This window comes from Zonotrichia albicollis, chromosome Z (genome assembly GCF_047830755.1).
Source record: "Zonotrichia albicollis isolate bZonAlb1 chromosome Z, bZonAlb1.hap1, whole genome shotgun sequence".
Classification (NCBI taxonomy): Eukaryota; Metazoa; Chordata; class Aves; order Passeriformes; family Passerellidae; genus Zonotrichia; species Zonotrichia albicollis.
The window spans coordinates 63,858,056-63,881,359 of NC_133860.1; the positions used below are offsets into that span (position 1 = coordinate 63,858,056).

At 37.4% G+C, this 23,304-nt stretch overlaps 1 protein-coding gene across 9 annotated transcripts in view; it reads left to right on the plus strand.

Moving 5' to 3' along the window:
• PCGF3 (polycomb group ring finger 3) overlaps nucleotides 1-23,304 on the plus strand; it is a 56,835-nt gene that overhangs the window by 20,058 nt on the left and 13,473 nt on the right. For 4 of the 9 annotated variants that reach the window (XM_014266500.3, XM_014266502.3, XM_074532229.1 and 1 more), the window contains 3 exons: nucleotides 14,178-14,295; nucleotides 18,961-19,057; nucleotides 22,775-22,830. In XM_014266500.3, the coding sequence (XP_014121975.1) occupies nucleotides 14,187-14,295; nucleotides 18,961-19,057; nucleotides 22,775-22,830 (262 nt within the window). In that variant the 5' untranslated portion in view covers nucleotides 14,178-14,186. Of the gene's footprint in view, nucleotides 1-6,870; nucleotides 6,914-6,968; nucleotides 11,090-11,401; nucleotides 11,465-14,177; nucleotides 14,296-18,960; nucleotides 19,058-22,774; nucleotides 22,831-23,304 lie in introns of those variants that run through there. The other 5 variants (XM_074532225.1, XM_074532228.1, XM_074532226.1 and 2 more) reach the window with 3 other exon arrangements.

Genomic DNA, 23,304 nt, shown 5'->3' on the forward strand with positions numbered 1-23,304 from the left:
GCCATTGTATTCAACCCTGGTATTAAACACATGTCTAGTGAATGAGATTTTTAAGATATTTGGCAAACCGAGATTGAATAGCTCTTGTTGTTTGTGGTGATCACTTTGTGTGTGGGAAATTATTTTTAATATGTTTAACATTTTAATAGTATTTATGTCTTACAAATTTTCTAAGGAAGTTAATTCCTGTGACAGCTGGGAGGGGGTGGTGTTTTATGTTCGTCATTTCATTCTTCAGATTGAAATGACAGAAGATGTTACCAAAATTTGTGTGAAGGGGTGTGGGACCAAATTTTGAGTCACTTAGTCACTTAGACTTCAACTTCATTGCTATTTCTCCTGTCTTAAATAAAATCCTTCTTTTCTTCATTATGCCTTTCACTAATGACATGTAAGACAGAAATTTTGAACATCTTTGCTGTTTTGACAATTTACTGCAGGGCCTGTTTCATTTTCTCTGGATACGTGTTTGGTGGAGAAGTACCAGATAGATCAGCCTCTCATTGTACCATAAAAGAAAATATGTGATGTGAATAAAGAGTAGATGGATAGATTTAATGCTTCTGTGTCCTGATTGTTGCTTCTATTTTATCTCAGACATTTGTGTCAGACCTTTAATACCATTTATTATCAGTAGTGTCTTTTAATTTGCATTGAAATTAATGAACTGTGTGTAAAAGTGAGTGTGTTTTGCTTTGGGGTGAACTTTTCTTAAGCCTCCTTAATGCAACTATTAGTAACATTGTGAATATATCTTGAGTAGTTTCTCTTTAACCAGTTAGTCAAGTCTTTTCAGAAAAAGAGCCAGGTTCTCTTGAGTGTAATAGGTGAAAGAAATAAGTACTACATGGTCACTTTCAAGGATGTTTTCATGAAAGTGGTGTAATCACGCCACTTCTTTGTTTTTGTGGTGTTACCACACCACTTCTTTCTTTTTTGATGACTTCTTGTATTATCTGAAGCTGATGTTGCCATTAATCATGATCCAAGTTCTCTAAAATAACATGGCAAACTTAATTACAAATAAATTGGCTAAAATCCCATTATTTGTATTTGGTTGACTTGTCAGCTGTTTGTCTTTTGATCATGAATGCGAAGTGGGAATTGGCTAGTGAATAGTAAGAACTTCTAGAGTAAAAATCTGTCTAGCATAAAGCTCATCAATGAATCAGACTCTTGGGTAGCAGTATGGAAAATCAAGTTATACTTCCTATGTATTGGAAATTTTACCACAGAAATGTTCAGATAGAGTTTGAGTTGCCTGCTGGTTGCAGGGAGGGAGAAAAAAACATTTCACTCATTTGTTTAGTTCCAAAAGCAAGACTAGAGATAAAAAAAAAAAAACACAAAATCTAAACATCTTTTTCAGTTACCAACTCACACAGTCACTTTAAAACTAGGATCATAGGCTTTGGTTTGTAAAAAAGTTCTCCAGTATTCTTGTGGCAATAGTAATGCTCATGTATAAATTAGAAATTTTAATATGTCTGTATCAAGGATATTTTTACTTGCTGTGTGCAAAATAAGGTGGGGATTTTGTCCTTGGTTGTTTATCTGGGTTTTTTCCCTTTTTTGATTTCCTCTAAACTGGACTTGACATAAATAGGGAGTGTTGCAGGGAGAAAAATGTGATAGTCTAGAGCTTTAAGTACTCCTCCAGTTTTTCTTCTATCACCTTCTCTTTTGCTTAGTTGTGTTGTCAGGGTTTGTGAATGTGTTTGGTAAGCATTGTTCTTGGAAGCAGTTATCTCTGACACAAGCATGCAGTAATATGAGTTACTGGGAAGAATTCCATGACTTTTCTGCATCTTATGAAGTTATCCCTGCTAAAGAAAGTTCCTAGTTTATTAAGGAACAGTGAAATGTCCCAGCATCCCCATCCACCTTGTCCTTCTGAAGTACTGGAATACATAAAAACAAAATAGATATGGATGTTAGCCTCAAGTAGGAAGGCGTGGTGATTTTCTTCCTAATCACTTCATGAAAGGTAAATGCATTCTCATAACTTTTATATAGGCCTTGTACTGACCTAGTTTTTAATCTTGATTGACTGACCTGATCTCTTTCAGTGACAAGGTGACCCGCTTAGTGAATGAGGGAAGGGCTTATCTTGTTTATATGAACTTTAGTAGAGGCTTTGGCTTCATTTCCTACAGTATTCTGTAGAAACTGGCTGCTTAGGCCTCGGACAAGTGCACTGTTTGCTGGGTAAAAAGCTCTCTGGATGGCCAGGCCTAGAGACTGGTGGGAAATGGAATTAAATCTGTCTGGTCATTGGTCACAGGCGGTGTTCCCAAGTGCTCAGTACTGGGGCTGGTTCTATTTAATGATTTTATCAACAGCCTGTGTCAGGGGATTAAGTGCTGCTTCAGTCAGCCTGCAGATAACACCAAATTGGGTGGGAGTGTTGATCTGGAAGGCAGGAAGGCTCTACAGGGTTATCTGGACAGGATGAATTGGTAGGCTGAGGCCAGTGATCTGAAACTGAACAAGGTCCAGTGCCATGTCCTGGCCTTGGATCAAAACAACCCTATGCAGAGCTACAGGTTGGGAGCAAAGTGGTTGAAAAACTTTGCAGCAGAAAAGGAGCTGGGGATGCTGGTCAACAGCAACTGAACATGAGCCAGGAGTGTGTCCAGGTGGCTAAGAAGGCCAATGGCATCCTGGCTTGTATCAGCAATGGTGTGGTCAGTAGGACCAGGGCAGTGACTGTCCCCCCCTGTACTCACCATTGGTGAGTCCACACCTCGAGTTCTTGTTCAGGTCTGGGCCCCTTGTGACAGGAAGGACATTGAAGTGCTGGAACAAGTCCGGAGAAGGGAAAAGGAGCTGGTGAAAGGGTCTGGAGTGTAAGTCCTGTGAAGAGCCACTGAGAGAGTTGAGGTTATTTAGTCTGGAGAAAAGGAGGCTTGGGTACACCTTTTAAGTCTCCACCTGAGAGGAGGCTGAACCCAGGCAGGGATCAGTCTCTTCTCCCAGGAAGCAAGTGATATAAGAAGAGGAAGTGACCTCAAACTATGCCAGGTGAGGGTTAGACTGGATATTCAGAAATATTTCTGTGCTGAAATAGTGGTCAGGCATCAAACCAGGCGGTCCGGGCAGTGTTGGAACCCTGAAGGTGTTTAAAAGATGTGTGGATGTGGCATTAAGGGACATGGTTTAGTGATGTGCTTGGCTGAATCTGTAGTTTATAGTGCCAGCAATTATAGTAAAGTGAGTGAGTGCTACTGACAAATCAGCCAAGCTTACCAGCATGGACAGGCATGTGTCTCCTAAGGGGGAGATGGGAGGAACTGTTGGGGTGACCAAGTGAGTCTGGATGGCTTCCAGGGACACAGCAGGATCTGGAAGTCTCCATCGTGAAAATGATGGTGAATGTGTTGTTTTAATGTATTTTTTTTCTGTTTCAGAGCAATCCTGGTTTTTTCTGTGCTCAGTTATTAAGATACAGCTACTGCTTTATTGAAGGCAGGGTACTGGTGCCATCTGGTGGTGTTAGGACATTCCCAGGAATGAGAAAAACCACTTGGGAGGAATTCCGCTGAGATGGGAAAAATTGCTGACATGATACTAAAAAAAGTACATGGATATATTTTCTGCCTTAGCATGTAATTATTCTCTTGAATTAAGTCATAAAAATCTGCACATGTACTCATAACTAAGCTTGCTACAGCAAATTTAAATATTTAATCTATTGCTTTCTGCTCAACAGAAAGGTTTGTTTCTAGTAGTATCTTTTATGAAACATTGCTTTGCAAACACAACATAAGAGTTTTATTGGTGCGTACAATATTTTAAAACTAATTTTAAAACACAAAATATTTTCTGTTACGCCATTTTGCTAAACCCAGCACAAACTTCTCACTGCTAATGGTTGAAGTCACTGTGCTCTTTTATATGTCACTTGTATGTTGTTTCAAAGTAAAAGTTCAACAACATAGAACTGTCAACAGTTGAAATAAAAAACCTTGGTATCTGAAGCAAAAGCAACCACAGTACTGTTTTCTTTGTCCATCTGTTGAAATCGTGTCCTGCATCTTAAGTTTCTTACCTGAGGTAATATCCTCATCCTTCTTCAGAACACTGTACTGGCTGTATTGACATTTCTAGCAATGGAAGTAGGACTATGACTGCTTCTCCAGTTCTCTTGAAGTAAATGTCTGACTGATAAGTATCTTGCCCTAGAGTGGAAAAACTTGTAAAAGAGAAAGGTACTTTATTTTAAGCAGGTGAGGCTTTTTAATTAATTTCATTTAGCTGTTACTCTTCATTTGTTGCGGGGCACCGTATTGTTTGAGTAAGTTATTTTATTTTATCCTTATGAAACAGAGGTCTATTTGTTCAGTCATTAACAACTTCTACCTTTCTGTTGCAACTGATTGGAAAAACAGACTATTTTTGTTTTAATCCAGGTAGTTGAAAAAGACAAATTCTGTGCTTGTATCTCCTCATAATCTGTGACCTCATGACCATATAACACTTTACTTGCATTGTGATGGAAATGCGAATTAGACATAGTTCTAAAAACTAATTGCATTAGTTCTCTTATTACATGGTTGTGTTCACAATATCAGGAGCCATTTTTTAATTCTGTCTTTATGGAATAAGGCGTTTCCAGGCCTATTCAGGCCTAAACTATCCAGTTAGTGTAGTTTGAGGAATTAGATAGAAACAGTTATTAAAATTGAACATATATAATAGTTCTTAAGAATTTAATGATAATATTTAAATTAATACTTAAGATGTTCATTTATCAATATTTGTTGGTCAGCTTTGAGAATAATGAAACTCATTGCAATAGCAAGGTTAATTCAGCTCATTGAAAATCTAGGTTTAACTAGTGAGTGAGATGTGTGACCTCCGTGATCTCACAGAAGTGAGATGCTTATGCCTGATGTAAGCCACACAATCATAATATCAGATTTGAAATTCTTCTTTTCCACACTTAGTTTTGAATCTGAACAAAGATCTGTTGTTGTAGTGCTTTGTTCTTAGAGCTTTGACTTTCACCTTAAATACCTTGTGAGTTGAGGTACACCTCTTGCTTCCAGTACAGTTGTCATTCAGCTTTCGGTGCTGTATGACTTTAGTACCTTTCAGCAAAATTATTCAGCTAAACTGTTATTATTTACTACATATAGTTGTTTTCCTCAGAGTTCCCCCACTGTGAGCATTATCTTTCTGGTTTTTAATAAATTAACATTATTGTGCCATATTTCAGCGAAAGAAAAATATGTATGCTTATTCTGTTAAAATAGAGCAAAGTTGTAATGGTTTGTAAATCTGCCATTCTCTTCAGTTCTGAATTTGTACCTGGTAAGAATAACTTCCTATCTTGTTGTACCACAAAGCTAGGTGGTGCAAACTACAGTTAGTTTGATAATCTGACAAGTTGTTAATAGCAATCCTAGCACTTAAAAAATCCTTAAAGAAAATATTAGTACTCACTTCTAACTTATTACAAGATCAGTACAATGATCCACTTGCCCCGTCTCAAGCAATCATCTAGATCTAAAAATGAACTGAATTTCCCTGTTGTTAGCTTTTATAGTGCATCACTATCACCCTGTAACTAGAACTGGAAGAATACAGTGATGATTTGGTTGTTGGTTTTTTTTTCCTCACAAATTGAGTGCCTCTTCCTTTTTCAACATGAACCGAAGTGTAAGTGTCCTGTTCCAGCAGTAGTGAGGGAAGATGTATGACAAGGCCTTTTGGAAGACTGGTTACTCAAGTTCATGTTGTGATGTGCTTTTGGAGTTGTGATAAGCCTCTAAGCTGGTGTCTTTAGAAGCAGAGTGACTGCTCTCCACATTTTGCTGGGAAAATAGATCTTTTAAATAACAAAATCTTATGGAGTTTATTCTACTGTGTGAGAAGCTTTGTGTCCTCAATGGGGATCTTTTTTGTGGATTCCAACAAAAGAGCATCTCCTGCAACTCTGCATTGCTTTCAGTTAATAGTAGTTTTTTTTTTTAATTCAGTCAAAGAAGTTCAGAGTGGAACTGCAAAAAGATTTTTATTGGCATTGTTCTAAAGTTTTTTTGAAGTGCTATCATTAACAGCTTGTTTTGTCATTGTTTTCACCATTTCCTTAGCAATATAACAGCAAAATCAGTAACTACAGGCTGTGCCTTTGATTTTTTGGAGCAGGAAGATGGAACTAGTAGTACTCTATACCCGTCACTGTAACAGCTGAATCTTCTCTGTGTGAATGAATAAGAAAAATTGTTCTTCTGTCAAACTTACCTATTCATGTGAGATTGTTTCACTTTTAGCCAAAGAATAAAGATCTTATTTTTTTATTATTTTTAAAAATATAATTTTATTCTGGCAAATAGCTAGAGATTCTGGAAATACTAGTTATTTCCTTGAAAGAATTTTGGAAGATTAAGATACAGAGAGCAATTATTTGAAAGCATAGCTTGAAAACTGAGAAGGCTGCTAGTCTAAATGTGCATCTTCAATTCAAAATGTTTTCTTCCAGACTTTCTAGTCCATACGTTGTTGTTAAAGAAATCTGTTTATTTATTTGGTTATTTTCCCTGGCACTTTTGAAGATAATGAATTTCTTTTTATTTTTCCATCACATGATAACAGGACTTCTTAGGACTTCTTAGAACTTCTTTTTTGAGCAATTCTCCTGGTCTAGTAGGAGACTGTGTTAAATCTTATTTTTCTTTATTTTTCCTGAGGATCATTTTTTCCCCCCTTTTCTTCCTTGCAAGTGCTTCTGCCCCACTGTTCTCTTAAATTAATAGAGATACCTAAATACTTAGCTGAATTTAGTAAGCTGAGTATTTCTTTGTGCCAGCTGTATTTTGAGGAATTTTGGATGTTAACTTTCAGACTATTTTTCTGTCTTTTCAGGTCTCTGGATGGCAGACTCTGAAAAGAAATGCTGTTTTAAGAGGTATGCCTCATGTAGGCCAAAATATTCTGGACTGGTTTCTATATAAATGATAAGGCTGAACTTCTGAGGAGTCCCTCTGCTGATCCTCTCTGTAATCTTGCATAAATAATAGTTTCAGTGCTGACATCTCTCTGCAGTGTGAAAGCTTGTGCTGAGATATACAGGCTTGTCATATCAATTTTAGTGGAAAGGTCTGTAATATGTTGCTTACATTTTTGCTCGATCATCTTAGGAGAACAATGCCTTAGTGGATGAAGGGGATGATGCACAAACAAAACAAATCTACTTTCTGAAATGTTCATGTCCACTTTCAGCCACTCATGACTTTGTGTGTGTAGGAGTTCGTTTGTTTGCTTGTTTTTTAATTGGGACTATAGTCCAGATTTTGTAAATGCCCTCACTCCCTTTCTGGTGTTTTGTAAGACATCCAGACAGTGAAAGGCTGACACCGTGCCAGCATTGTGGTTTAAAATAATGTCAGTTGGATCCAATATGAGGAAATACTAATTTTTTTGCAAATTATCTTTTTTCCATGTTAGCTGAATGTTTGGAACATTTTCTGTGTTTGTTTGGGGTTTCATGTTCCAGCACTGAAGAAAGTTTCTCTTCTCTCTCCATTGTTGGTATGTTGTTTTTGAATAATTCATTGCTTGGCAGCTGTTAAGAAAACTGTCTCTTCAAAATGAAATTCTTCTACCAGGTCTTCCATCCATTTCAAGCAGATGTGGTGACATATGTTAGAAAGGTAGGCTTTGTCTTTGTAAGAGAAAGATTGGTGTGAGTGTTTTCTTCTTTTAGCTTTTTTAAATGGGATCTCTCAATTCTTTTTAAGCACCTCGTAGGGCTTCCTGTTTCTCTAAAGCAGTGCAATGCTGATTTGTTCTGCCTCCAAAATAATAACCAGGATGAAGTACTAACAACTTGGGTTAAGAGTGGCTCTTCAGCTATTGAGTAAGATCTTGGTGTTGCTCTTTTTAATGCAGTGTTTACAAAACCGCTAAAGAAAGTGATGCTGTGAATTAGGGAAGATGTTATTGCTATTTTCTACACAACCAGTGGACAGAAATCAAGATGAGGTGCACCTCCACTACTCTTAGAGGTGCACACTTGCAGGATGAGAGGCATTGTACCCAAGTTACAATGCAGGAGATTCCTATGAGACAGTAGTAACATTTTTTGCCTGTGAAGGTGGTCAGGCACTGGAAAAGGCTGCCCAAAGAGGCTGTGGAATCTTAATTGTTGAACATTTTCTGAGTGAAGCCCATGGAATAGCCCACTGTGACTCTTTTTAAGTGGGCCTGCTTAAATGCAAGGTTGGATTAGAGAAGCTTGAAGAGGTTACTTCATTATATCCATGACATTATCCTATGAATCTGTGTAACATGTTGAAGGGACACTTTTTATGAATTTTACATTTCCTGTAAAAAAAGTTAAACAGCTGAGGCTCAGGTTGATGTTTTGTGTGTCTTTTTTTAGATGGGTTTTGTTTTCTGGGGATTGTTTAGTTTGGGACAGGAGGGGATTGTTTTTGTTTTGCTTTGCTTTTTTATTTGTTTTTGTTTTGGGTTTTTTTGGTGGGTTGGTTTTTTTTAGGTTGGTTGGTTGGTTAGTGAGTTGAGTAGAGTTCCGTGGCTAAAGAACTGAGGAGTGACTTCTTACTATTCCACCAACATGGTTTTGAGGGAGAAGTGTGGAAACCCAGGGCACCATGAATATTTCTCTGTCTGCTCCTGGGGTGCCCTGATCCCCAGGGGAGCACTGACTTTGACCCTCATTCATGGACAAAGTTTCCTAAACTTCAAGATAGACTAGAATCCACAAAAGTGTAAAATAGATTATAGAAAGTAGTGTAGGTGTATCACATGGTGAGAAATTTAGGATTTGGAATTTTTAGTGTGCTGTGGATGGAAGCAAGATGGAGGGCACAGGATGTCGTCCTCGATTTCTTCATGCTGCTTCTTCCTTCTTCTTCATGGGTTTGAGAGGCATTTTGTAATTGGGCAGAAAAGTCTGCATTTCAGGCTCTCTGAGATGAGTTATTGGGTTAAAAGGGAAAATAATCTGGTTGTCAGTTCTTAATTGGATGGTTTAGTCCTAAAATACCTTGTAACAAGGGATGGTTAGCCATTTTGTGCCTTCTGATGAAAAGCTGCTGAACTCATAGTAAGGAGACTGTTTTACTCATAAGAAATAATAAACACTGGAGTCCAAACATGAATTACTGTCTCAAGTGCCTTCAATCTAGACCCAGAAAAACTGAAAAGTGGTACCTCCACAGAGGAGAACTGTGTTTTGGCTCCAGTATTCATTTGTTGACTAAGTACAGAACAAGACTTAAATTTATTTAATCAAGTGTCACAGTTCAGTGGTTTGAAAGTTTCAAGATTATCTACAGTTCTTAAAGTTTGCGATTGCTAGCTTTCCAAAGTTACTATTTGAGGAGGTAAATCTCAGAAGAACTAACAATTTAATTCAGAAGAACTAAAGGGTTTATGTTTTACAGAAATTTGGCTTTCTTGGCTTTGACTTTCTTAAAACTAAATTAAGGTATGGTATTTTCTCTTGTCTGCTAACTGCTGTGGGGGTTTAGTGGGAGCCTGAGGTTCACAGTGTTCAAATGAGCTATTAGGTTTGGAAGATGATACTGTAAATATTCAGAATTTGGTCTGTCCTCTGAATTTGCCTGTTTTTATATTGGATGGTAGCTTTCTGTGAAACTTTTGCTTATGATCTTGAGTGTGATCCTGTGATTCCTGCTCAAGAAGCTCTTGGGCATGTGTCTTCTACAGTGCCTGGTGGGTCACATTACAAAAGAAGGCAAATGTAAGTGGTGTCTTTTAGAGCTTTGCTGCTCCTACTAAATTCTGCACAGTCTAGTGAGTGTAAAAAAAAAAGGAAGTGTCAATTGGGTGAATAATGCTTTTGATCTGTTTTTTTAAAATATATATATGTCTTTAGGCAAGAAGGTATCAGCCTAGGTTGCGCTTTGGAAAAGTAAGCATACGTCCTATTGTTGGTTCAAGCTGGTGTGCATGACTTAAATGTCAACCTGATTTTGCGTTTTCTTTTTGCAACAGCCTGGTTTAGATGTTGTGGTCATGCTAACTTCATTGAGTTGGCATCTCTATGATTTTCTAATGGTCATCAGCAGCTTGAGATCAGTCAATATAGTAAGAACTTCAGCTTGCTTAATACATGGATAGGGAGAGGTAGTAAATTCATTGGATCATACGATGATTCAGGTTAGAAAAAGATCGTGTCCTTCATGTAAGGTGGTTACCTGTAACAGGATGTCATGACATGGAATGACATGACTTGTGTCAGCGAAGATTTAAGTTAGGTGTTGGGGAAAGGTTCTTCCCTCAGAGGGTGGTTGAGCACTGGAGCAGGCTCCCCAGGGAAGTGGTCACAGCACCAACCCTGACAGAGTTCAAGAAGGGTTCAGACGATACACTCAGATACATGAGACATGTTCAGGATGTCCTGTGCAGGGCAGAATTTGGACTTGATTCCATGGATCTCTTTCAATTTAGGATATCCTATATAATCCAGCTGCTCGAAGAAGAGTAGACTGAGGTCAGACCAAGTGGATCAGTGTGTTATCCAGATACCTGTCTTTGCTTTTAAGCTGCACAGTTTCTTGGGAATATGTATTTAGATTTATGTGGCTTTTGTTTTTAAGGTTAGATTACTTGTTTTGGAGGTATATGAATTAATTTTTAGCTTTCTTTCCAGCATATAACTTTTTGAGAGATGAGAAGAGTTCTGTGAAAGAGATCATCTGGAATTCAGATTTTAAAAAATATCCCTTTTTCAAAGGGACATTTCTGGATTTGTCCAGAAAATAGAAAAATTGTTTGTGTAATTCTTAGTCAGACTTGATGTTTAGGATGTTGTGTAGTCTTGCTGTTTAGTTCCAGTTTGTATGGGATTACTGGCATGGATTTTGCTGTGGTGATAACAACTTGGCTGTCTTATATGATAAAAGTGGTGCTTAACTTTTGTTTGACACTAGGCTGTAGAAACATGAGCATCTTGGGCTGCCTTCCCAAGAGAAGATGTGTGGTTCAAGTAGTGCAAGTACCCCTTCTGAACTGATAGTGTATTCCAGATAGGAACATGAAAGACATCCTGTATTAGCCACCTATCCTCGTGGAGTGCTTCTTCTTAAGCATTGTGAGTAGTAGCCTAGCTTTGTATTTCCTAGTATGACTGTGTATCATATTCAAATGCAATAATAAAGAGGAAAAAAAAAGTAGTTGATGATGAAATCTGCAATTATGTTATTTACTTCCCTCTGAAGTGATATAGAACAGGCTGGTGATTAATGTGGAATTACTGTACATAATATGGAATTACTTTATGTTTTTAATTAGTTTCTATGATTAGTGAATTTAATTTCTTATATGAGGTTGTAACATTAGTGTTTCTATTTTTCTTTATATGTGTCATTAGTTCTGCTAAATTTTTTTTTCTATTTCCCTCTAGGAAGCAATTCAAGTTTTCTGCAAAGTCTGAGCATTTATGTTATCTGACTGAACTGACATCTTGGTAATATGCCATTTTTTGCGAGCTTCTCTCTACCTTTCTGAACAGATATGGAGTGGTCTGGCCTTTTTTAAATTTTATTTTTATTAATTTTTAAATTTTTAGTAAGTCCTCTTGTTGTAACAGGTTAACTGTTTTGAAAAGCAGGAGAGGCATTCTGAGTTCTTTGTTTTCCCGAGACTGGAGGATGTGGGTCACAGTTGTAGAAGACACAGGCTTAAATAGAGTCTGACACTGATAGCTTGCTTACAAAGCCAGTTACCTCAAAAGCTGTGTTGTTTACTGGAGATTGAAGGTGTGCTGAATTAACCATGGACTCTGCATGAGCAGAGAAAGGATCCTTCTCCTGTTTTAGTAGCTGCAAGAAGGCAGCATGGGACAGACCCTCTGGAGAAATGTCCTTCTGTAGGTTTTATCACCTTTTGAGGTGTCTACTGCCCTGGAAAGACCTCTTACCTTTCTGTTGCTTCTTCCAGTAGTTCTTATTTTCAGTCCTTCTGACATCTAATGAGAGTGACTTTCTGTGCTCATTCAAAAAACCAAATTTTCATAAGATTGATTTGATAGGCTTTCTCTTGATGTTCTAGAAGATACTCATTTTTCCAGTGCCAAAATGTGTATGATTTTTTTCCTATTAGGTTGGAAAAGTGTGTATTATCTTGATATCCTCTTTTTTTTCCCATGGCACAGTGGGCTTTATTACTATTTTGTATTATTTTTGCCTTTGTTGTATGGTTCAGTCACTGTTCTCATAATATTATACCCCATCTGAATTTTTTTGTTTGTTTGTTGATGGTTCTTCTAGTGGCAGCATTTATCTCTACTGTTGGGAAGAAAAATTATAATTTTCTTTCTAGAAAAAAACCAATTTCTTTGCTTCAGATTTCACTGTTAAATCTTTGGCTCTTCTGCCTTAGAAGTGCTTGGATTTCTGCCTGTGGTTATCCTGAACACCTTCTTCTGAATTCCTGTCTAGACAAGCAACTAGTTATATTGGTACTGCCTCTTTCAGGATCTCTTTAGCCTAATTTCTCTTCTATCTGTCATGAATTGTGTTTTTTAGCATGCCCACTTTCAAATTAACTGGTGGCTTGATGCCATCCCTTGAGCTCTTCTTGAAGAGTGATGTTGAATAGCTCTTCCTGAGCACCACAGAAACCTACATACCTCGTGTAGTAGTGTTTAACTGATGACCTCATGCACTCACCTGGAAGGATTTAATGTGGGTCTGGTTTTCAGAGAGTTAAAAATAATTCTAAAATTAGGACAGTAATTCAGGTTCTAAGTGAATGTTTTTCACCTATTTTGTCTACTGCAAAACCAAGCTGTTATTTTATTCTTCTCTAATGGGAGGCTACTAGATTTGTAACTAAATCTCAAATGCTATAAAATAATACTGATTTTGTTTTCACCCATTGTTTACTTCTTAACCATGAGAACTAGAAATCTTCCTAGTCTTTTCTGTATAGGACAATGCAGATTTGAATGGGTGGGTGTTGGGTATGTTTCTCCACAGTTCACAGTGGAACATTTTGTACTTCTCTGCACTGGAATAGTTCAGATTGGCGTGGAAGTTTGCTGTTTGATAGTTCTTTTTTCTTAGTACCACTTCACTGAACATAGGGGAAAAAAAGATGACAAAATTAAAGATCAGACAACCTTGTTGCAATATTTCAATGTGAAACTTAGAGAGCATGTGTCACCATTCAAATTCTGAAATGTTTTCTAAACTGAGCTAGATGAAAACCAGTATTTGTGAGCCAGGGACAGCAAAATCACTTTAAAGGAAAACAATGTAATTTGGTGACTTCTGCAGTACGAGAACCAAATATAGTAGGTTGTAAGCAATTATAGCCTGCTCTATTAGTTGACTAGAATGCCGGTCAAGTTCTGGTAATAGTACAATTTTCAAAATGTTTTGAAAAAAATAATAACAGCTATGTTTAAAATGTAACAGTTTATTTGTAAAGACATAGGCTCTGTGTGGTGTTTTCTCTCTAAACAATTGGTGTTACTACAAAAATAGTTAAATGAGCTTTTTCATTTTTGATTTCTAATTTCTTTTTTGCTTTTAAAGATGTTTATGCAATCCCATGCTCAAAAGAAAGAAAAAATGTTTAGTTCAAGTTTAGCACAACCAGCTGCTCCTCTGCCAATGAAATTATTTTAATCTGTAATGTAGTGTTCAATTACCTTCTGTTTAAATAAAAGGGATTTCAGAAGGTTTACTTGCCAGCCCCATTCAAAATTATGTTTTAATATAGTGACACAAGGCAAACACTTAAAAATGTGGTTAAACTGAACAGTTGCTTTGACTTTTTAATTGTCAAAACACTTTTGAATCTGTAAGTCATCTACTTTGAGGATTTTCTTCCTTCATATTTTGTGAGTTTTCTATCATAACTGGACGGAATATGATGACTCAAGCTACCAGGATAGTAGGGTTTTATCTTGAATCTGAGTCTGTTGGTTGGTAAAGGAACTTATTAGTAGCGTACTGGAAGGGCCATTTTCTATGCTATTGCAGTACTGACTTGCAAAATAGTGTGGAGTTTACATTGTTCAGTTTCTGTGAAGTGACATAAAAGTTAGTGCCACCACTGTGCACGCACATCTGTGTACATTGTACGGAAGTCTGAAGCTGGCTTAACACAAGTTAATCATTTATTCCCAAATGACTACAGCTGTGTTACTTTATGATACATCTCTTCCACAGACACCAAAGATGCTAACAAGGAAGATTAAGCTTTGGGACATTAATGCCCATATAACCTGTCGTCTGTGCAATGGATACCTGATCGATGCTACTACTGTAACAGAATGCTTGCATACTTGTAAGTAGAAATATAATTAACTTAAAGTTGCTGGTTTCTATTTGTTTCTGGTTTGGGGTTTTTGGTTTTAAAACATGTTGTATGGTTTTCAGTTGAAATTTCAAATAGCTGTTGTTCATCAGCCAAAAAAGCATGTGCTTTACTAGACTGCTTTTCTTTAACAGTTGATTTGCTTTTTTAACAAAGCAAATGGAGGGAACATTAAAGCTGTGCTGCATAAACTTGAAGCTATATACAATAGTAGTGATAATGTAACTATTCAAGAATGTAGTCTGTCTTCATGCTAAAGGAATGTGGAATACCTAGTTCTCTCTTCTGTGACAGTTGATGTAGCATATATTCTCCACCTGGAGCCTTTCAGATGTCTCTTTCTCTCCTGTTCCTCTGCAGAAAACAGAGTAGTTTTTGATAAAGAATAAGTATGTTGTACTGTATCCTAGAAATAAGCTTGTATTCCAAAACATTGTGATAAAGTAGTTGTTTGTTGATTAATTACTCCATGAATTTCTATTTTCATGTAAGCTAAAGATGACTTAAAACCTTGCAACCCATCCCATGTTTTAAAATTGTTCTGCCACAATATTTATGTTTATTCTGATAAAGCTAGTAGGTCGTTTAATTAGCTTAATGATTAGTACTAAATTTTCTTGGAAGGCAATTATTTTGTGATGTGTATTTATCATAAAACAAAAAGTGTCGGCAGACTTCACCTTTTATATCCTACAAAGGGGAAAGACAATGTTCATGATTTGTCAGTGATTGGTTTTTTTCCATTTAGAAGCTCTGTTTATCAGCTGTGATGAATTTGCTGCACTTGTCACACTTCATGTTGTTCTGAATATCCTCATAGAATCTAGGATAGTAGAAAGGTTTGTTCTGTGATTCTGAGAATCACAGAATAGTTCTAGAATCTATATTGAGTTGCCTGGTTATGGGCAGGGTCAGCATCTACTGGACCAGGTTGTTCAAAGACCCATATAACCTAGCCTTGAATGCTTCCAGTGATGGCACGTCCATAGTTTCTTCAGGCAACCTGTGCCTGTTATCTGTACCAGTTATTTCTAATATCTAGTCTGAACCTATCTTCCTTCAGTTTGAAGCCATTCCCCCTTGTCCTGTTGGTACATGCCCCTGTACAAAGTTCATCTCCATCTCTCTTGTAGTGCCCTTCAACTTTTGGAAGACTGCTTTAAGGTCTCTCCAGAGCCTTCTTGCTTCCTGTCTCAATTTCCATACTATTGTTTTCACAGCGAGCCTTCTACTTAGTTTTCCCCAAATTTCTTTACTGCTGCTAGATAGAAGAGTGTATCCAAAATGAGTATCATAACAAGTTAACACGGCTAACAGCTAGAGAGAGGTCATTTTTTATTGTTCTTTAAAAATAAAGCAGAGCGTCACAAATACCCCTCAGCTGGTATCGTCTGCACCATCTCTTATATTTGCTTATGGAGGAAATCCACAGCTCTATGGCATTTACTGCAAAAGTCAGGACATGCACCTTAATACCTTTTCCTGCTACTTTTTCTGGGGTTTTCTTTAGCTTGTTTCTCCCTTATTTTGACAACTTATATTTTATGAGTGCTACTTTGCACTGTGCCCTGTATAATCAGTTTTGTGGGAAGAGGCACAGAGTCCTTCCTATGTTTTTAAAACTTCATACATGTTTGTATTGTTTGTATTGTGTAAGATAATGCTAATGATATGTGTTCCTGGAAAAGCATCCTTGCAAAATCCATCATGAAATTACCCTGTGTGTTGAGATAGAATTCTCTTCTAAATTACACCACTTTGAAATTTTCATTCTCTTCTACTCAGAACTGCACATTTTTCTTACCTTTTCAATTTTTCTCTCATTTACTGATATTTAGCCATTCAAAGACTCTTCAGTAGTAAATAAAGTTCTTGGGTCCTTTAGTGAAAGTAATTTGGATGACTAAGGCCAGCCCTCTGGAGGAACAGAGCAAATTTTTGTAGAACTGAGTTTAGGAGAAAGCAAAGTGTTTTCACTTTCTTTCCTACTTACTTCTCTGCTGTGGTTTTAGTTTGTTGGTGACAAGTAGGCCACTAAGTTAGTTGCTAAAAATTTCGTTAGTATCAACTAAAAAAAAAAAAGTCAAGTCTTTTTTTAGTTTGTGTCTGTTCCTTGATTAAACATCTAGGCTAGATGACACATGCTGGTCTTGTTAAACTTTCTGTTTGTAATATCAGTTTTGTTAGTGTTTACATGTTTCACATAACAAAACTGAAATTATAAACACAAAGTTTATAATGTTTCTATGTTTTGAAAGGGAATACTTCACATTATGAAATGTATCATCTTCTGAATGCATCAGGATGATAAAAGGTCAACTTGAACTAGATACAGAAATGAAAAAAAGTCAAGAGAAGTGAAACTGTTAAAATAAAAAAGTGAACATTAGCCTTCTCTGTTCCTGTTCTTATGAAACCTCTCTGATGTGTATAAGAAATGAGAAAATGTACAGCTCATGTCCACAGTCAGTGCCTGTATATCTGGGTAAACAGAGATCAGAGATACTGGAAAACCAAAGTAATGTAAAATTCTAGAAGTAATATTGTTTCAGACCACAGAACGATTTCCATATTGCCTGTCCATTACTCCAAAGACTTCTAGTTTCAGGAGAGTTTATAATCCCAACCTGACCCCAGAAAAAAAGAACCTAGATGGCTGCAGCACCCTTCATGAGCTATCTAGTGGCATTTATTTGGCTGCTGTGCTCAGACTGAAACCTGCCAGAACATTAGCTAACTTGTGACTAGTTCATTTTAGGAGTTAGTGTTTACCTAGTCCAAGCTGGAAGATGTACTAACATGGGATGATATTTTAGATATCGCAGAATGCTTTGGGTTGGAAGGGAACTATAAAAGTCACCTAATGCGTCACCACAGCAATGGGCAGGGGCATCTTCAGTGGCATCAAGTTGCTCAGAGTCCTTGGTGAAGCTGTGCTGGCTGTCTGGAGTCCCCTCCCTGTCCTTCACATGCCTTAGCACACATTCTAGTACTCAGTGATCTTCCCAAGCACAGAGTTAAGGTAGACAGGTTGATGATTTCCAGATCTCTCCCTTTCTACCACTTCCTAAAAGTGGAAGCAATGTTTCCCTTTTCCTGGTCACCGGGGACTTCACCTGACTGTCAGGACTGTTGCTGTTAGTGTCTTGGCAACTACATCGGCCAACTCAAGACCCTGGGACGCATCTCGTCAGGTCCCAGAGACTTACGTGTATTCACATTCCCAGGTGCTCGTGAGCCTGATCTTTTCACACAGTAGAAGGGACTTTACACCCCCAGTGCCTCCTTTGCAGTTCATCTATGTGAGAGCTGTGGGAGGAGAAATTGCTAGAGAAGACTGGGGCAGAAAAATTGAATGCCTCAGGCTTCTTCTTGTCCATTGTTACTGATTTGCCAGTCATTTTTGTCTGGGAGTTACACATTCTTTGACCTTCTTTTTGTTACATACTTACAGAAACCATTATAATGCTTCATATTCTTTGCCAAGTTCAGCTTCAGCTGTCATTTGGCTTTTCTGACCCTTCCCTACCTAAGTTAGCAACATCCCTATACTCCTTCCAGGATACCTGTCCCTGCTTCCTTTGTCAGATTCCGCTTCTATTGACTTGGTAGGAGTGGAGTTTGGCTTCACTTTTGCACTCTGTTCTTGCACTCTGCTGGAACAAACTGCTGTGCAAGATGAGGCTTTGTCTGTCTGCCACCAACAGTGCTGTCATCCTAGATGTGTAAATGCAAAACACAGTGCAAAGTTATAGTACTTCATTTACTGTTACTTTTTTTTTTAGTCAACGGATCTTTATGTAATTGTACTGTCTCTTCTTGTTTGAGAGGTAGATGGCACTATAGTTACAGAAATCCTTTTGTTTTGTGTGATAAGTGCATTAATACCAAGACTACATGAACTAGTGCACTTCAAGAAAACCTCCCTTCTTTTCTCCATACCTTTTCAGTTGTAACTTCAAGTGAGTGAGGATATCATTTAGTAGTATATTTTATGAGTACTGTCTTGGGGCAGGAGAGTGGTGTATAAATAGTTTACTTTGAAAACGATGGATGATTGTGTGTATGCATATAGAAACATACAGCTTAACAGTGAATCACTACTCAGCAACTCCTAGCATGACATTTTACTAATATTGAAGGTCTATGACAATGTCATTTTTTTTTTTCTGGTGGAAGTTCAGCTGTAGTATACTCTGTGAAAGTTAGAATTAAAATAACACCAAGATTATTTGTGTGCTGCCACCACACATGCCACTTGTTCTGTAGGTGGCCATGGTTAAAGCAAATATGTTTTGTCTAGTATCTTAATGGCAAATAGTTCCTGTAATGTCATCCATGCAAGCTGAATGACCTGCTAGAAATTGTTCTAGTAAATTTTGAAGTGAGATTTTCTGTTGTGTAATGTGTTAAGGTTTTTGATAGGTATAGATGCTCTAATTCTACTGCATCCTTTTCCTGTATCAGGAAATTTTATGAAAGGTACTTGAAACTGTGTTCTGCAAGATTAGACATATGATGCAGAAAAATGAACTTCGTGTAAATTTCAGTATTGTGCATTCTGTGACTGTATAAAAGCAGACTTCTGTTGTGCTACTTTTATTCCTTTTAAATTGTGAATGTCTTTTTTACTAGTCTGTAGAAGCTGCCTAGTGAAATATTTGGAGGAAAACAACACCTGTCCAACCTGTAGGATTGTTATACATCAGAGCCACCCATTACAGTATATTGGGTAAGTATAAAAGCAGAAGTGCCAGTAGCTTCACTCTAGTCTGAGTCTTCCCCTTTGGTACAGTACAGCTTCTCTCAGAATTTTTGCTCTTGCTTGTAAGCATGTTAAACTTTGAAAAAGAAGTATGAAGGTGACTGAGAAGGAGATACAGAATGAAACTTCTGCTATGAGTTTGCAAGGCCTTAGCATGGCAGCTTGTTCCAGACTTACAAGCAAGTTAACTATACACTCAAATGTTTAATTTCAGTGTGATTTTTAATGGGATATAGTCATTCCTCATTTTGTATACTTGGGTTGTAAAAATTATATATATGAAATGTTTGTAGGAATTACACTTTTACAAAATTATCAAAAATTAGTCTCAGTTGAACAGTGCTTTTCTGTGTGACAGTAATAAGAGAAATAATTTTCAGCTTTATTGTTCAGTTAATCTTTCAAAGGTCTGCTTAGGTTGTAGGAACAGATAAGAATGTCATAGAATCATCATAGAATGGTTTGGGCTGGAAGGGACCTTTGAGATTGTCTAGTTCAGGTTTCTCAAAGTTCCATGAAGCCTGGACTGATCCCCCCACCCCACCTCCTTTCTGGGGGTGGGGTATGCACAACTTCTCTGAACAACCTCTTCCAGCCTTGCCACTCTCACTGAAGAATTTCTACCTATTATCTAACCTATATCTGTCATCTTTTAGTTTAAAACCATTCCCCCTTGTCCTATGACTACATGCTTGTCTAAAAAGTCTATTTCCAGCCTTGTTTTGGGTTCCCTGCATGTACTGGAAGACTGCTCTGACAGTTCCCTGCAGTCTTCCTTCTCTAGGCTCTACAGCTCCAACTCTATCAGCCTGTCTTCACATTAGAGGAGGTCATTTTCATGGCTCTCCTGTGGACTCACTCCAGCAGGTCCACATCCTTTGGGGGCCTCAGAGCTGAAAGCACAGGTCTAGGTGGGGGCTTTTGCAGGCAGAGTAGAAGGACAGGATCACCTGCTTCAATCTGCTGCTGAGTTTCTTTTGATGCAGCCTAGGTTGCAGTTGGCTTTCTGGACTGCAAGTGCACATTGCCAGGTCATGTTGATTTTCCATTTGCTAATATCCCCATGTCCTTCCCCTCAGAGCTGCACTCAGTCACTTCTCTGCCCAGCCTGTATTTGTGCTTGGGATTACCCCAGTCCAGGTGCAGGACCTTGTACTTGGCCTTGTTGAACTTCGAGCTTCACATGGACCTACCTCCTAAGCATTGCTTCCTTCTAGCATGCCTACTGCCCCATACAGCTTGGTGCTGCTGGCAAATTTGCTGAGGGTGCTCTCAATCCCACTGTCACTGACAAAGATGTTAAACAGCATTGATCTCAGTACTGACCCCTGAGGTCAGTGTGGTCTCCTCTTGGATATTGAACTGTTGATCACAACTCTTTTGAGTGCAACCATCCAAACTTTCTTTATCCAGCCTTTCTTAATCCAACAATTCCTTATGCACCAAGTGCTGCATTAGTCAAATCCAGATCTCTCCACTTAGGGACAAGGATGTTGGGCGGGACAGCATCAAATGCTTTGCACAAGTCCAGGTAGATGCCATGACTCACCCTTTCCTCATCCACTGTCTCTGTAACCTCATCATAGAAGACCCCCCAATTTGTCAAACACGGTTTGCTCATAGTGAAAGCCATGTTGGCTTTTGCCAGTCACCTCTTTATTTTCCATCTGCATTTGCGTAGTCAAATTGCATGTTCACTAAGTATTTTTGTTGGTTTTTTTCCTCCTTTTCTTGTCAGAAAAGACATTATTTTTATTTTCCTTGAGTGCTTTCTTTCCATTTTACTCCTGCTGATGAAAATACATCGTAATGGTGTGCATTAGCTGTTGCATATCAAATAGTGTTTTGTCTTCCGCTATAAAGAGCTTGTGTTTGTTCATAGCATTTTTCAACATGCCTTTCTCACTTCTATAACAATTTTGGAAGCAATAGTTTTAGCAAATGAGTCTGATTGCACTTTTACAGAAAACTGTCAATGTTCTACACATACTTACATTGCTCAAGCTTACCCTCCTTCAGGAGCCTGTAACTAAGTATGCTGTCTCCACATTTATAATATACACTCATACTCCTGTATGAGTGTATAATTAAAGGGACAGGTACTTGCAAATGAATGCATGAATGAATAAATGACATGTAAGACAACATGTTTGCCTCGGTTCAAAAACTTGGTTTTTGTGCAAAAAGGGCCAGGAAACAACATGATATTGAGAGCAGCTAGAAGGCAATTTGTTACTTGTTTTTTATTGTTGAATACACTTCAACTTAAGTAAGCTGTTTAAATTAGGTGTAAAATATTGCCCATTGAAACTGAAACAGACTTTGTCCAGTCTATTTATTTACCTTTTTAAAAAAATAATTGACAGTCTGGAGTATCACAAGGTGTTTGAAAATGGAGATTTAAACTCCTGTTCATCTGTCTGAAAAACAGGTAAACCAAATGTGTCTCCTTGTTTTCATTTTAAATACTGTTAAATAGCATCACAGAGTCTTAAATTCTTTGGTACCTTAAAGATCGTCTGTATGATCTAGTTCCAACCCCCAAATTGTCACCTCTGATTTAATGGTGGTGTCATACTTATATATTTTTGTTCAAATAATTTTGGCAAAGTGTTTGCAATCCATAAATGACATTTCATCATCTCAGCCTGTACAAATGAGATTGCTGCTGGTGAAAATGACATGAATTTAGGATAAGTGATATTCTGAATCTTGTAGCGCTACTTAGAATATTGTAATTACTGCTTGTAAATGTCTTGATTTGTCACTATTTCTGTACTTGCTTTCTGATCTCCACTGCTGTGGAGTGCTCATGTCAGGTTATGAGAAGCCTGAGACTACTCTTGTAAGCCTTTTCTGTTGAAATCCAATTCAGGACTTGATACTGCAGACACTTTTGAGATTATGACATTGCAGCAGTCAAGGCAGACACTTGAAATGCTTCTTATACTATTTCTTAATTGGAATTTAATGTAGTACTTAATTTCTTTGAGACCGTAACTTATTTTAGATTAGAACAGGATTTTTCTAGGTGAGCTGGGGATTAAAGTTTAGAATTTTACCTGTCCCCACTGTTCTGCAGTGGGATTGTTGACTTTTTTTCATTTGAGCCACACTACCTCTACAGGCTACTTAGCTAAATAATGTTTCTCACAGTTACTTTGCCCTTTTAAGAAAAAAGTAAAATTTAGTTTGTTGTGGTCTTTTTCTCTGAACTTGTCTCATGCATTTTAGAAGATCCTAGTAAAGATAACTAATCTAGAAATGTGAGCAATTAGTCTTTAGGGGTGAAAAACAAGCTATTATTGATTCTTTTGTAATAAAAATGAGTTTGGAACTCATTGGTTGGAAAAGAGTTTTAGGTTATTACTGTCATACTTGTCTTGATGCAGAAGGACATACTCAGTGGGCTGAATTGTGAAAACTAGTCTACAGACTAGTTTTTCTCACACTTCCATTTGTTTTCTATCTTAGCTTATACTTTTTCATAGTTTCTTTTGTGTATCTGTTCTTTCTGGTTTGATAGAAATACTGATTGAAAAGTAAAATTCTTCTTAAATGAATTTAGAGATTTTTGCAAATGGTTAGTAGTGGAACTTTTTTAAGAGAAATGTTTTCAATCAAGATCATGAACTTAAGCTTTTGATTTTGTTTTTGTTTTTTTGTTGGTTTTTTCCTTGCTAGTCATGACAGAACAATGCAAGATATTGTTTACAAACTTGTGCCAGGCCTCCAAGAAGGTAAGTTGTGGTGTGACCTTTTTAAAGGTCAGTTTGCACATACTTCTTTGACATTAAAGATAAAAGAAAGTTTCAAGTGATGTAAAAAGGGGCCAGGGGGGCAGCTGAGAAAAAATACAGTGGAAAACGAGACTCTTGTGTAATTTTTAGCAATTAATTTAATTTCGTACCTGTAGTAGCAACAACTGAGTGTGGGGGTGGTAGGAGGCAACGTGGGATGTTGCTTCCAAAAGCAGTATTATGTAAAGCAGAATAGTCATTCAGCTTTCAAATGTTGCCATACCATAACTCTAATTTGTTTTTGTTATACCTGTTGTGCAAGCTTTCTAGAATTCTCAGAGGTAAAATGCAATTTTAAAATGCTTTTAGTTTCTGCTTTTTTTGAGAGTTCTTTTTTGTTAGAGAAATTTCAATTACTGTTTTCATAATCCTCTTTGATACTAGATCTGTTAAACTAAAGAAATACTTTATAAA